We start from the raw sequence: 14,627 nt of genomic DNA, 5'->3' as shown, positions 1-14,627 counted from the left end.
TTTTTGAGAAATGATGACAAACATAACTGCGTGTGTTCTTTTTAGATGTCAAGTCTGCTTCAAGCTTTTTCTGCTTATTTTTCTAATAAAAAGGTTTTAGAAAATCTTTTAGCTGTTCCTTTGAATCTAACTACAGCTTTAATAGAAATTTCATAAGGGCTAAACAAGAATAAATTAGTCACAGTGTTTTATGAATTGCGTGAATTCCCATGATGAAGAGAAATTTGATTAGGCTGTGGGAAGCCAAAAATGCTTCTAAATTGTTAGCACCTAGTTCCTCAATCTATTTGCCTATAAATTTAGTAGAAAAACATTGCTAGTGAAATTCTAAAAATTATTTTTCTATAAAGTCAGGTCCCTATTACTGTCTCATATTAAATAGAAATATCACAAGATGGAGGAAGGGAATATAGTTCTGAACCTTCTGTGATGTGAGCAGCAATGTTGGTGGAATACAGGCCTTACTTAGAGTGGGATATTCATTGCTTGGCATTAAAGGTTCATTGAACTTTGGGTAAGAGGCTAAACTGGAATCTGTGTCATTCATTATTTTTATGGGACAAATTTATTCTGTGTTTTTGCCTTCGAGTGAACCTTTTGTACAAGTATTAAGAACTGCCTTCAGTTCCCATTTCCAACCCAAAGTGGTAGATTGGTTTGCCTTCCACAGAATATTTTTATTTTTGCTTTTTTTTTTTGGTCTCGCTTTGTTGCTCAGCTGGAGTGCAGTGGCATGATCTCAGCTGACTACAGCCTCAAACTTCTCGGCTCAAGCAATCCTCCTGCTTCAACCTCCCGAGTAGCTGGGACCACAGGTGCGCCTCACAATGCCCAGCTAATTTTTTAGTTTTTGTAGAGATGGGGTCTTGCCATGTTGCCCTGGCTGGTCTTGAATTCCCGGGCTCAAGCAATTCTTCTGCCTCAGCTTCCCAAAGTGCTGGGGTTACAGGCAGGCGCCACCGTGCCCAGCCTTATTTTTGCTTTCTTTGATTTCTGAGTTACTCAGAAATTATTTCAGGGCAGTTTAAGAAGGCTGTATGTACTTTTTAGTGTAGGTATATGGAGCATCTTTTTTGTTTTGTACTATTTCTTTTGGACATATGTTTGTGAGCTAATTAAACTTTTCTGTTTCACTGGGTCACTAAGGCTCATAGGTTCTTTTCTTAAAAGACAGAATAGGCTTTTGGTTTGGGGCACTGCCACTTGTTTGATGATTTAGGTAGTCTCCACAGAAAAACTGTCTTATGTGGGACTAAAAATTACCATCTTTTATATGTAGTAGCTTTCAGAATGCTTTCACATCATTTGACTTTTTTAGTAACGGGCTTGTGAAGCAAGCAGAGCAGGTGGTGGAGACCTGCTTTTTAGATGGAGAAACTAAGGTTTAGAAAGAGAGCTCATGAGTTGGCCCAAATTTGGAGCTGAAACCAGGTGTTTCTGATGCTGGTTCTCCTGCTTCTCTTTTGCCATACTGCTTTTCATGTCATGTTTTCTGGCATTTGGGTAATCATGTTATGCTTGAACACTTGCTGAATATTAACCTCTTTTGGTTTGGGGTATTAGCATTTAGATATTTACGAATTAACATATTTGGATTTTTTTTCTTTTTAAATCATCCAGTTCTTCAGTTTCCCTGCTGTAGTCGCTCCATTCAAATGTTCCGTCCTCCCACTGAGCCAAAACCAGGAGTTCATGCCATTTGTCAAGGAATTATGTAAGCAAATTCAATTGGGTAAACTCCATGGGAACACCATCAGGAGACTGAATCTTAGGAAATGTATCGTTTATTTCAATAAAAATAGAGATTGAATAAAGAATATAAATGATTTTATAAAGAGTACATGATTTTAGCCTGTACTCTTATTTCTAAGAGAGAGGGTATGCTTGCTCAGATGTTTTATTCTGGCATTTGAGTGAGTCAAGGTAGGACCCAAGAGTCAGATTTAAAAATTATTTCCTTCTCATACTGACGTTGGTGCTCAGTTCATCGAGGGAACCCAAGTGGAGTGTAGCAACCCTAGTGGATCTACAGCTACAGAATCCACTGCCCTGAAAGGAATCCTAGTGGTCATCTGGCACATCCCACTTATTTCAGAGTCGGGAAGTGGGGAGAGTCCATTGACCTGCTCAGAGCCATAAAAATGGAGGTGGTGGAGTCAGGACTCACCTTCTGGCCTTGGCTCTTGGTCCTATATTTGTTCCCCCTATAGCTGTATCAGATGGAGGTATGCGTGAAGATTTGGATTCTCGCAAGGGATTTATTAAACTTTAGGGATGTTTCTTTGTGTTGCAACTCAACTTGTTGCTGTCTTGTCTTGGTCCCTTGTACAAGTCTGAGCTTGTAAGAAGACAGTAGTTAGATAACATTGGGCTTAACTCCATTGTTCTATTTTTAATTTACTTTGTTTATTTTGGATAGCGGAAGCCCTTACCAGGCACGGAGTGTCTCACAAGGTAGACGATTCCTCTGGGTCAATTGGAAGGCGCTATGCCAGGACTGATGAGATTGGCGTGGCTTTTGGTGTCACCATTGACTTTGACACAGTGAACAAGACCCCCCACACAGCAACTCTGAGGGACCGTGACTCAATGCGGCAGATAAGAGCAGAGGTATCTGGCCTTCTGTTTGGCATTTTTAGCCTTAGAAATGTGTACTGCTTCTTACTGATTTGTGTTGGATTTTGATGTGTATATGCTCCCTTTCCTTTTTTTTTTCTTTTTAATTTTAATGAACGGCTTCTATAAGACAGAGCCCAGATTCTCAAGTCCCCCTGGTTTAATTATGAAAATATCCATTAGCACTTCTCTAATATTTTATAACCATTTGTATTGCTCTGGGCTCATTCTCCAGCAGTTTGCTTTTATACTTGTTTGTTTATTGGGCAAGAGAAATATGATCCCAAGAATTTGTTGCCATAGTTTTATTGGTAGGCTTTTGAGGGGTTAGACATTTTAATTTTTTATTTTTACAGACACGTATACATGTGTATGTATAAACTTTTCCATGTTCAGATATTCAAAACAGTGAATGATGTTTCAGTAATTTTGTCAATAGGAAGGCAGTAATGCAGATGGTAGAAGCACAGAAGGGGAAGGATGGGTGGTAAGGGAAGGGAAAGAGTAGCTGCTCTAACTGACGTCTGCCTGCCTAATTTATCAACTTTGAGCACATATTTCAGGTGCCTGTTCCGTACTTAGCTTGATACAGATACTAATAGGGAAAACAGAAGCAAAAGACTGCTTTTTTTTTTCTGAAGGAGTTTATAGTCTAATCCGGAAGTCGTGAATTTCTAGCTTGACTTTTTAGAGACCATCTGGCTACTCTGGACCTGTGCACCCATCTGGGTGTGGTTCTCAAAAGTGTAGTCCCTAGACCAGCAGCATCAGTGTCACCTGGAAATGTGTGAGATAAGAAAAACCTCCCCAGACCTACTACATCATAAACTGGGGATGGAGAGGCAGAGGGGGCAGGCAAAACTTTTTTAGTTTTAATGAGACCTCCAGATGATTCTGATGTGCCCTCGAGTTTGAGAACCATTGCTGTGTGGCAGCCAGTGTTTGATTTTGGCTGAGGAACAGTGGCCTCCTTCGTCAGAGCTCTCCAGTTTGCCAGTCTTATGTAACTCCCTCACACGAGTTACTTGACTGACTCCTGTTTGTTCTAATAGTTAAATTTAATACACATGAAGTAAGGGACAGGCGATTTAGAAAAGTTAGGAAAGGCTTTGTGGCAGAATTGAGTTGTCTGGGGGAACTGGTGGGCATTGTGGGCGAGAAGAAGAACATGGACCCATGCCCGGCATGACATTGCTTGGCTCTGTGTAAGGTTTCCTGAGTTCAGGATGAATCTTCTTCTTAAAAATCTGAACAAGTTGGTTGATACTTGGCTTCTCTCTCCTTGTCTCTAGGTCTCTGAGCTGCCCAGCATAGTCCGAGACCTAGCCAATGGCAGCATCACATGGGCCGATGTGGAGGCCAGGTATCCTCTGTTTGAAGGTCAAGAGACTGGTAAAAAAGAGACAATCGAGGAATGAAGACAATTTTGACAACTTTTGACCACTTGCGCTGAAAAAACAAAACAAAACAAAAAACTCTTATCATGTCCACTTTACAAAAGAAAACAGCATTGTGATTACTCCCAGGGACTGTATTTTATCTTCAGTGGCTGCCTGATTTTACCCCCACAATTAAAGTTGAAGGAATCCTGAACAAACTTGTGATCTATTTGCTCGTGTTTTTACATTTTCAGCAAGGCTGTTTCTCCGACATTTGGGTAGACATTCTCATGGCTTAATGTTAAACACAGTTAACACTTTTAAAAAATTAACAGCTTTATTGGGATATCATTTACATACCATAAAAATAACCTGTTTTAAGTGTACAGTTCAATGATGTTTAGTATATTTACAGAGTTGTGCAACCACCACCACAAACCAATTTTAGAACATTTCCATCACTCCAAAAGAAGTCTCATGCTCATTTACCTCACTCCCATTCTAACCTCAGCCCAGGCAACCACTCCTCTACTTTCTGTCTATTGATTTACCTTTTCTACTCTTTATCTTTTTCTGAGAAAATGATGCATCGTGCAGATACTGTGACAACAGTCTCCAAGCAGATGAAATGACTTCTGGGAAAGACTGAGGCGAGGATGGGGTGGCAGGAGTGGTGCAACGGAGGAGGCAGAGTGCTGGGGTGGAGCTTTAGGACTGCTAACCCCACTGCAGATTCTCCAGGAGGGGAGGGCCTTGACAGATTTGCTTTCTATCTTAAGGCATGCTTGTACTCAGCTCCCTGAAATCATTAAGCTCCTGATGCTAGGGGAACCCATCTGTCTCGTCTGATTTAGCAATTCCTGACTATCACACTGTCTTGATTCTAGGCTAGTAGTTTTTGGCTCGGGTTTTAAGGTGCTTTACTTCTTTTATGTTTTTGTATAGAAAACTCAGAAGACTATGCTTATTTGGAAGGGAAAAATTCAAGGTTGTGTGAACTCGAGCAGCTATTTATTTCCAGAGCTACTACCGTGTCTAGTGTCCCCACTTCCTCCCCCGCAGTTTGGATAGAGGAGTGGTGGTCTCCAGTGTGCCCTTTTGTCTCTGGTGTGAAGAACAATTGAAGTTGTGATTTCTTAGATGTAAAGTAGGAATCTCCCAGGGATTTCCCTCATTTGTATCTGATCTCCAGTGGTGCCTACTGCAGTGCTGTACACAGTAGGTCTTCAATAAATAGTCTTTGGATGAGTCTTGAATTTTTGAACAGACTTCTTTTTTGAACAAACCTCTTTGGAAGGAAAGCTTTACACTGAAGCTTATTTCTCTTCTGTCTCATACTTTTATGAGCTTTCATTATTAAATTAGAAGTAGCCAGATTTAAAATGAACTGAGTTTTCATTTTCTAGAAAATAAAATCCCATTTTCTAGGGATTTCTCTCACTTCAAATTCCATATAATATAGCTTGTAACTGGGCATATGTTCTAGCAGCTTTACATTGGCAGGGGGCTGCCCTAACTTTGCATTTATTTACTTCCTTTTACAGCAGGTACCTCCATAGTCAAACAGTCACCACAGCCTCAGACATTGGTTTAAGCTCATTAATAGGGAAAGATACATTAAATACACAGTGAGATTTGCCTATCAGATTGGTGCCAAAGTAGTTGCGGTTTTTGCCATTAAAAGTAATGACAGGCTGGGTGCGTTGGCTCACGCCTGTAATCCCAGCACTTTGGGAGGCCAAGGAGGGTGTATCATCTGAGGTCAGGAGTTTGAGACTAGCCTGGCCAACACGGTGAAACCCCTCTACTAAAAATATAAAAATCAGCTGGGGGTGGTGGCACATTCCTGTACTCCCAACTACAAGGGAAGCTGAGGCAGGAGAATCACTTGAACCCGGGAGGCGGAGATTGCAGTCTGCCAAGATCATGCCACTGCACTCCAGTCTGGGCCCAGAGTGAGACTCCATCTAAAATAAATAAATAAATAAAAATAGTGACAAAACCTGCAGTTACTTTTGTGCCAACCTAATACTTTGGATCATAAAGGAATTGGAACCAAACCTCTCTTCCTTTTTCATTGACGAATACATTTGTCGTGAGGTAGAGGCTGGATATTGAATCTGCAAGCCCTCTTTTGTTCCTTCCCCTGGGTAGCAGTGTGTGATTTCTCCTGGAACACCTGCTCTAAAGCGGGTCTCTCAAGTGACTGATACCTGAGTGAGGGAGACGGGCCAGCAGCAGAGCTCTCTGGTTCTGTCTGTACCATATTTGCTTGACTTTAAGCACAAGAGGTTGAAGTGCTGTTTTCTAAATTGAGAGACTCTTTACACACGAGTTTGCATATGCATATGCACACACTTCTGTGCAAGCCCAATGTGTATTTAAAGCATGGATCTTTCTGGCTTAATGCTCTTTGAGGCCTTTTAATTTATTTATATACTTGTATTTACCAGACTGTGGGCTAAACAAGAGCGAGATAAATAGCATTGTATCTCGGAGAAGTTACTCCTGTTCATTACCTCTCCCAAAAATAGTGATGGGGGAAGGTCAGATTCTAGCTAATTTCCGTGGACTGTTATGTAAGAACACAGGAATTAGGTTTTTTTTTTTTTTTTTTTTTTTTTTTTTTAATTCTTTTTTTTGAGACGGAGTCTCGCTCTGTCGCCCAGGCTAGAGTGCAGTGGCCGGATCTCGGCTCACAGCAAGCTCCGCCTCCCGGGTTCACGCCATTCTCCTGCCTTCGCCTCCCGAGTGGCTGGGACTACAGACGCCCGCCACCTCGCCCGGCTAGTTTTTTGTATTTTTTAGTAGAGACGGGGTTTCACCGTGTTAGCCAGGATGGTCTCGATCTCCTGACCTCGTGATCCGCCCGTCTCGGCCTCCCAAAGTGCTGGGATTACAGGCTTGAGCCACCGCGCCCGGCCGGAATTAGGTTTTTAATACTTAGGTTGGAATTTGGGGCATTCAGTCAAATGCAACGTGGAGTTACTTCTAGAGAGGCTATCAGTGCCTGGCTTCTGCAGGAGTCCACCACTTTAATGTTGCTCAACAGCTCCTAACAGCAAAATAGTGACTATAGATGGTGTTCCAGAAAAGGAATTCATCACCAAGTCTAAAGAACATGGAAATGATCTTACTGTTTTCACGAGCTGGTACTAGAGATGTCAGACATCTCAAGTTCTTTGTGATAAGAACTTGCAAAATCATTGTTTTCATTATAAGTCACATGAAATACATTCATTCTAGACCTTTATTTACTACTCCCTTAACCAGTGTAATTGCAGGGTAATGGCAGCAACTGTCTTAGTCAGTGGAGTCTATTCCTTGAGAGGGCTGGATGCCCTAGAGATAAACCCAAATTATCTCTGGTTATAGTTGCCCTGAAATGAACCTTCTTTCCCAAAGAAAAACGATTACCTGTATCTCTTGGGCTGGGCTAGGATGAAGAGGCTTTGAGAGCATTGCTTGCACCGGCATCTTTGCTGATAGTCTGACAATGTTTAAGGCAGGTGTTTGTGGCATTTGGCCAACACCAAAGTGAAATTTAGTTGAAGATTCAGTAAGTAAGTGGATGACTAATTTTGCTGTGCCTCAACGTTCACGTGTTGTTGCCTTTTGAATAATTCTTGGTTATTGAGCTGCCTCTAAGCAGTAATTGTGTTAAGGCCGTGTGGATGTCTGGAGGAATGTCTCCTCTAGAAATTGGGATGTGATTTGGGAGTATCACCACGGGTTGCCTGAGAGGCACAGCCTGCAGCTTCACGCTCCTGGCTAAGAGCCACTTCACTCTTGCTGCTGACATGCACCCCTCTTGCTGGATAGGCTGTCTTCCTTGCGTGTTGAAGGACACACCTTTGAAAATCTGTTGCCTCAGTAGAAGATGTTGGGGCAGTCATTCTCAACCCTGGCTGCACATTAAAGTCACTTGAGCTTTAAAAAAATACTCATGTCTGGGCTCCTCCTTAAACCAATTTAATGAGTTGAGGGTGGGGCCTGGACATCAGTATGTTAAGTCCCTTAGGAGAAACACCACGACCACTGTTGGCACCTTGTGAACTTTCTAACCGTGTGAGAGGCTGGACCCGTTGCTCTCTCAAAAGGGGTTTCCTCTGAGAATATGAATTTGTGGGACATTGTATCCAGTGAGACAATTAGAGAAGTAGATGTGAGGGTGGGGAAGTGAGCAGTAGGATTTCTGTTTTCCTGGGGAATTTTAGGAACCTTATTCTTGCTGGAACCTTATTCTTGAGGTTGGTGGTGCCAAAGAGCAGAGGGGTGCTGTGAGCTCTGGGCCGGAAATAAAGCAAGCTGGCTTCTTGTCCTGACTCTTCTAGTGTCTGACTCTTCTAGTGTCTGAACCTAATGGTAGTTTCAGGAGCTTGATGCTGGGAAGAGAGAGCCCTTCTGACTCTTTGGGAGCCAAAGCTCTCTGCCCTCCTTTTTTTAATGTGCAAGACTTAGTGCAAAGTGAGCCTGCATAGAATTTGCCAGCCTATGCCTGCATTTGTTGGGTCTTAAAACTCAATCACCAATAATTAGCACAAAAGCAGTTATGCTAACTGAAACAATTTAGGCAAGTTAAAACCTTTTTTGGCTCCTCAAAACTCACTGTTCTGCATCTAAGTGTGAACTAATTGACAGTGAGATTAAGTGCAATGAAATTGTGGGAAAGAAAAAACCCACTGGCAAGCTTTAGAAAGTCTTTATTAATTTTTTTTTTTAAATTTGAGCCCAGATTTTCCATTTTTTTGTCCAGCCTGTCAACTCCACCTCCACCAGAATCGGGCCACTTCTCACCACCTTCATGGCCACCAGCTTGGGGCAAGCCACCATCATCACCCATCTGGTTTATTGCGAAAAACTTGTCTGAACTCCCTGCTCGTGCCCTTGCCCCTTCATCAGCAGTTTTCCACCTGGCACCAGAATGATTGCCAGAACTCAGTGGCCTTTCTTGCCTTTCTTTCTTTCTCTTTCCTTTCCTTCCTTCCTTCCTTCCTTCCTTTCTTTCTTTTTCTTTCTTTCTTTCTCTTTCTTCTTTCTTTCTCTTTCCTTTTCTTTCTCCTTTCTTTCTCCTTTTCTTTCTCTCTCTCTTTCTTTCTTTCTTTCCTTTTCTTTCTTTTACCCTTCCTTCCTTCCTTTTCCGTTCTTTTTTGTTCTTTCTTTCTTTCTTTTTTTTTTTTTTGAGACGGAGTCTCGCTCTGTCGCCCAGGCTGGAGTGCAGTGGCCGGATCTCAGCTCACTGCAAGCTCCGCCTCCCGGTTTTACGCCATTCTCCTGGCTCAGCCTCCCGAGTAGCTGGGACTCTAGGCGCCCGCCACCTTGCCCAGCTAGTTTTTTGTATTTTTTTTTTTTAGTAGAGACGGGGTTTCACCGTGTTAGCCAGGCTGGTCTCGATCTCCTGACTTCGTGATCCGCCCGTCTCGGCCTCCCAAAGTGCTGGGATTACAGGCTTGAGCCACCGCGCCCGGCCCGTTCTTTCTTTCTTTTTCTTTCTTTCAGATGGAGTCTTGCTCTGTTGCCCAGGCTGGAGCTCAGTGGCACAATTTCAGCTCACTGCAACCTCCGCCTCCCTGGTTCAAGCAATTCTCCTGCCTCAACCTCCCGAGTAGCTAGGATTACAGGTGCCTGCCACTGCCCCTGGCTAATTTTTGTGTTTTTAGTAGAGATGGGGTTTCACCATGTTGGCCAGGCTGGTCTTGAACTCCTGACCTCAGGTGATCCACCCACCTCAGCCTCCTGAAGTGCTGTGATTACAGGTATGAGCCACCTTGCCAGTCCAGCTTTTTTTGTCCTGCAAGAATAACATGTGGATCTACACCCACTCCCCTGCCAACCACCCCCCATGCTGGCCCTTTTCCAGTGACCCCAGCATGCCCAGGACAGGACCTTGGTACTCAGTGATATTCTGTCTGCCCGCAGTGCTTCGTCCAAAGATGAGGTTCCCACAACCACTCCCTCATCTCTGGATGTCATTCAGTAGTCGCCTCAGGCCTTCCTCAGCTGCTTCATCTGAAGTTTCAACATGCTCTGCATCCCCCCCACAACCCCCACATTCAGACACATCCCTTTTATAATCACCTTCCTTGTTTTCTTTTTCCTCGTGGGCACTAAACACTTTAAAAGTGTTTTACTTTTTTATTTTGTTTAATTTTTGGTCTCCCCATTAGAATGAAAGTTCCACGAGGACAAGGATTTGGGTCTGTTTCGTTCTTGGCTGTATCCTCAGTGCCTAGGGAAGTGCCTAGCACTTAGTAAGTCCTCAGTAAATATATGAATGACTTAATGAACGAATGAATCTTTCCCTGCAGGGCAGCTCCACATTCCGTATTTTGGTATAAAAATTGGCTTATTTAGAAATGGCTACTCTCACACACAACTCACCCCTTGGCTCAAGCCCCACGTCTGTACTCTGCAAAAGGCCTGCAGCCACTGAATGCTCGGGCACAAAGGCAGGTTTCCAAACTTAGTAGAAGTGGTGCCCTTTTTAAAGGAAACAAGACCTCCAAAGCCGCTGTAGGACACCAGGAATCCCCATTTTGAGAAATTTTCGCTAATGTTGTATACTTACTCTAAGACCATCTTCCATTTGACCCTGAAAGAGAGGTAACTGGTAAGCATTTTTAAAGATTATCACTAAAATAAAAGTAAATTTAAAAATCTTTATAACACTGGTGGACTCTGAGAAGGGGTTTCATGCAGAGAAACTATAAGACTTTAAGGTCTTTTAGAGACAAGAGTTCCTGGGCTGGTTGAGGCATCCTGAAAGGAACAGTAACACTGGGTAACTGGTATTGGCAATTCGGGGTTGGACCAGGAGTGGCCCTGCCTTCGAACCCTTCACGACCTGACGGTGAGGTCTAACCTCACATACAGCGAGGGTGGCCACTGAGGAGGCTTGGCCCTGGGCCCAGAAAGGTGACATCGCCCCATGCAGTGGGGAGGTGGGTCCCGTGGGAGTCAGGGCGAGCGCAGGGCCTCGTGAGCACTCCTGCAGCCTGCTCACATGTGGGTCCATGCCTCCCAACATGTGTTTCAGGGGGCCTGGGGTGGGGCATCTAAAACACAGCCAGGCCTGAGGACCACCAACTTAGGGAATTCTTGCTAGCCAAATTAGAGTGTTTTAATTTTATCTTGATGTTAGGGGCTTATAAACTTGGGTCTGTAGTTCCTTCAAGGATTTCTGTAGAGATATCATGCTCTATTTATATCCATCTGTGTTTTTCTAGGGGAATGGATCTATCCCATCTCCAGGGGGTCAGCTCCCCAAATGAAGTCCAGGTCTGATTGCAGGTCCTGGGGGCCTTGTTCCAGATGGAGCTCCTTCATGGGGAACCCCACCAACATTGGCACCTCATTTCTTCAGATGCAAAGACCTTCACATTCAAGTCTGCAATGAAGGGGGAGGGGGTGGCCCAGAATCTTTCAAACGGAAGGATGAGATGGATCTGGAGACACCAGGCTGGGGTGTTAATTTGTTTAGGAATCGGGGGCCTCCATGGAGCACATGTGGAAAGTCCCTGAATGGCCAGAGGGAGTATGGATTCCCTTGTAATTGCAGGTACAGCATTTGGGCCAAGCAGGAAGCACAGGGAAAAGAGGTGGCTGCACGATGGCTGATGGGCCCCCCACTGGCCTTTGCCAGAGAACACTGGACTAGAACTGGGATTGAAGGAAGAAATAATGAGTCTTAGGATTTCTCCACCTTCCTGGGTGGAAGGGCCTCTGTGGGGTTCGTGATGCTTTATTGTTTATATTGATTGGGCCTTAGAGAGCTAGAGGGGGCCTTATGTGGTGCTCTACAGAGCTAATTAAGAAGCACAATTAATTACTTTGTCGTATTCACAGCAGAAGCTGAAGGACAGTTTTTTTCTGAAACTGGAATCATTAGCTCCTACTTGCCCCTGCTCAATCATTTGTCCACCAAGCAGACACTGAGACGGAACTCAGGACGTCACCTCGGAAAATCCCTTCTACTCAGGTTCTCCTTTCCAAAGCGCAGTAGCTAACGTTCAGAATTTCCTATGGATCTGGCTTTCATCATTCATTTATCCAAGCAGCGTCTGTGGACCCTGCTGTGTACACATACAAATGTGGGGTTTAAGTAGAGTGATCATATAATTTATTGTCCAGACTAGGGCTCATAAGAGTGAAAGGTATGCTATTAATTACACCAGGTCACAGGAATCATCCTGGACTAACGGGGGCAAACCACGTCTCATCCCAGCTTAGGGAACTGCGGAACTGCTGAAGGGCAGCCTGCGTCCTCTGCCAGTGGGAAGTCGAGAGCCATTGAGGCCTGGGGCCCCTTGGGGTGAGGTTAATCTGGAGACAACTGCAGGAGAGTCTGCAGGGTGTGACGGAGGCCCTCCCGCTCCCATCTGCTGTCACTCATGTGCAGTAGAGAAGAGGTGATGCCCTCTGTCTGGGACTGGCCTCTGGGCTCTAGTAAAGGTAGGGTATGGAGCCACAGACAGATTTCTCCCACTGTGCAAAGCCAACAGATCTCTGGGACTTCTTTATGCCTTTGGTCATTCTTGTGGGTTAACCAGCTCTGGGTGGAACAAATAGGAAAGGCTGGTTTATTTAATGAATGTTTCTAGGGTTTCTCTTGAGTGCAGAACTCTTGCTGCGGGCCTAAGAAACAGCACATGCCCCCTGGAATGACCAGCCCAGCAGTGGAGTCTGCGGAGACTGCTGAAGGAGCCCCAGAGGGGACACTTCCAACTAATGCCTAGGATTTGCCGGGTGATGGTTCTGTGACAAGGGAGGCCTGCTACAGCGCTGTGTGGGAGGGCCTCGAGGCCTGAACAAACAAATCCCTAAGAGGAAAATCTGGCAGAAACTCAGTCAACACAGGGCAGTGATGCCCTCTGCCCATTTCTCCTGCTAATTAACATGTCTAAGTGGCACAGCCCCCTCAGGAAAATTAGTGGCACCTTCAAGGCAGAGCCTGGAAGCCATCCTGGGCATATTGATGAGTAGATTCACATGTTTTCTTTCTTTCTTTTCCTTGTTTTTTTTTTTTTTTTTTTGACCGAACCCCACTCTATCCCCTAGGCTGGAGTGCAGTGGTGTGATCTCAGCTCACTGCAACCTCCGCCTCCCGGGTTCAAGCAATTCTCTTGCCTCAGCCTCCCAAATACCTGGGATTACAGACGTGTGCCACCACACCTGGCTAATTTTTGTATTTGTAGTAGCTATGGGGGTTTTACTATGTTGATCAGGCTATCTCGAACTCCTGACCTCAGGTGATCTGCCCACCACGGCCTCCCAAAGTGCTGGGATTACAGGCATGAGCCACCGCGCCCGGCGTCGCTGTCACTTTCTATACCACATGTGTGTGTGTTGGAAAGAAGAGACAAGGGATGTGTCTTTTTCTTGCTGGCCCACACCCCTGCTGTAAGAATCACCTGGGGGCTTGTGAAGCGTGTGGATTCCTAGACCCCACCAAGCACGACTCCTGAAGCCTGCTGTGCAACATGCCACCTGGTTGCTTCCAGGTGTGCTCTCAGAACAGCGGGCCAGGCTCCCTGGCTGAAGGGGTCCCCCTGCTTCAAGTCCCTCCTACGCTCTCGGCCACCCCCACCACTGGTTCCACCTGAGGGACAGCTGTTTACCGCCAAGCCCTCCCCGACCCTGACTGAAATGTCACTCTAGGAAAGAACTCCCCTTGGGCCTCCCATCCCCAGGCCTGCCCCCATGCCCCATGACATGTGCGGGGGATACTTTGTTCTCCTGAGCGTGCCATTTTCTAGTCCCTTCACGTGTCCCTCGTAGGACAGCCCCCTTCCCATCCAGCTGCATCAGCACACATCTCCCGCCTGCCCAGGCCCTCTGAAGATGCTGGGGAAAGCAGAAGCGGCACAGCTGGGCTTTCTTTCCCTATTCTGTTTCTGGGGCATCCGGAAGTCCGGGCCTGCATGGGGGTGAAGGGGAAAGAAGTGGGGAGGGCAGCTGAGGTCCTCATGCCTAGAAGCCAGCTGGCTTGGGGCCACTGTGGGTGTGGGCTAGGAGATGGACACGGCAGGGGGCTGAGGACAGGCGCAGGCTGCGGGAGCCAATGTGTCTTTTGCCTGCCTTTTCCTTGTGCTGTTCTCAAGCAGATTTTGAGTTTCTTGAAACAGGAACCTTGTCTTTCTGTTACTTCCATACCTGGCACACCCTGGTATTCTGTGAATGGGGAATGATGGAGGAAGGTGCGTGTGCCTCCCTCTCTGGGTCTCTATGTGTGTTCCTACAAGTCTCTCTGTGTTCCTGCCCTTGTGTCATTTCCATCTGGGCCTCCCTCTCTGTGGCCACGGGACTGTTGGCCTCTGTCTCTAGGAAAGTCTGTACGTTGGAAGGACTTTCTGCGAGTGCCATCCCCCACAGGTCTTGAGGCTTCAGACCCTCGGGTAGCACCTCCACCATGGGCCCTCCCAGCAGGGGACCTGGGAGAGAAATGCCATCCCTGCCGTTCACCTCCTGCCCCACAGATGCTCCACCACCCACCACTCCTGCTGCCATGTGTCATTTACCAGCTTCTACCCCAGCAGGTACTTTCTAGCCTCACTTTGATGATGACCCAGGGACTTGGAGCTGTGCTGGGGTCAGGACAGAGCCTGTTCCTCTCTCTTGGAGTGGGGCCAAGAG

The 14,627-nt window shown here is 45.6% G+C and overlaps 1 protein-coding gene across 1 annotated transcript in view; it reads left to right on the top strand.

The window, feature by feature from the left end:
• The window catches only part of GARS1 (glycyl-tRNA synthetase 1), a 40,325-nt gene extending 36,112 nt beyond the window's left edge, over window positions 1–4,213 (top strand). Inside the window, exons 15-17 of the mRNA XM_007981718.3 lie at window positions 1,621–1,714; window positions 2,420–2,610; window positions 3,909–4,213. Of these exons, the coding sequence (XP_007979909.1) occupies window positions 1,621–1,714; window positions 2,420–2,610; window positions 3,909–4,034 (411 nt within the window). The 3' untranslated portion in view covers window positions 4,035–4,213. The remainder of the gene's footprint in view (window positions 1–1,620; window positions 1,715–2,419; window positions 2,611–3,908) is intronic.
• Window positions 4,214–14,627: the final 10,414 nt, after the last annotated feature.

This window comes from Chlorocebus sabaeus, chromosome 21, assembly GCF_047675955.1.
Source record: "Chlorocebus sabaeus isolate Y175 chromosome 21, mChlSab1.0.hap1, whole genome shotgun sequence".
Classification (NCBI taxonomy): Eukaryota; Metazoa; Chordata; class Mammalia; order Primates; family Cercopithecidae; genus Chlorocebus; species Chlorocebus sabaeus.
The sequence above is the reverse complement of the archived record's forward strand: the minus strand, read 5'-3'. Positions and strand labels throughout refer to the sequence as shown.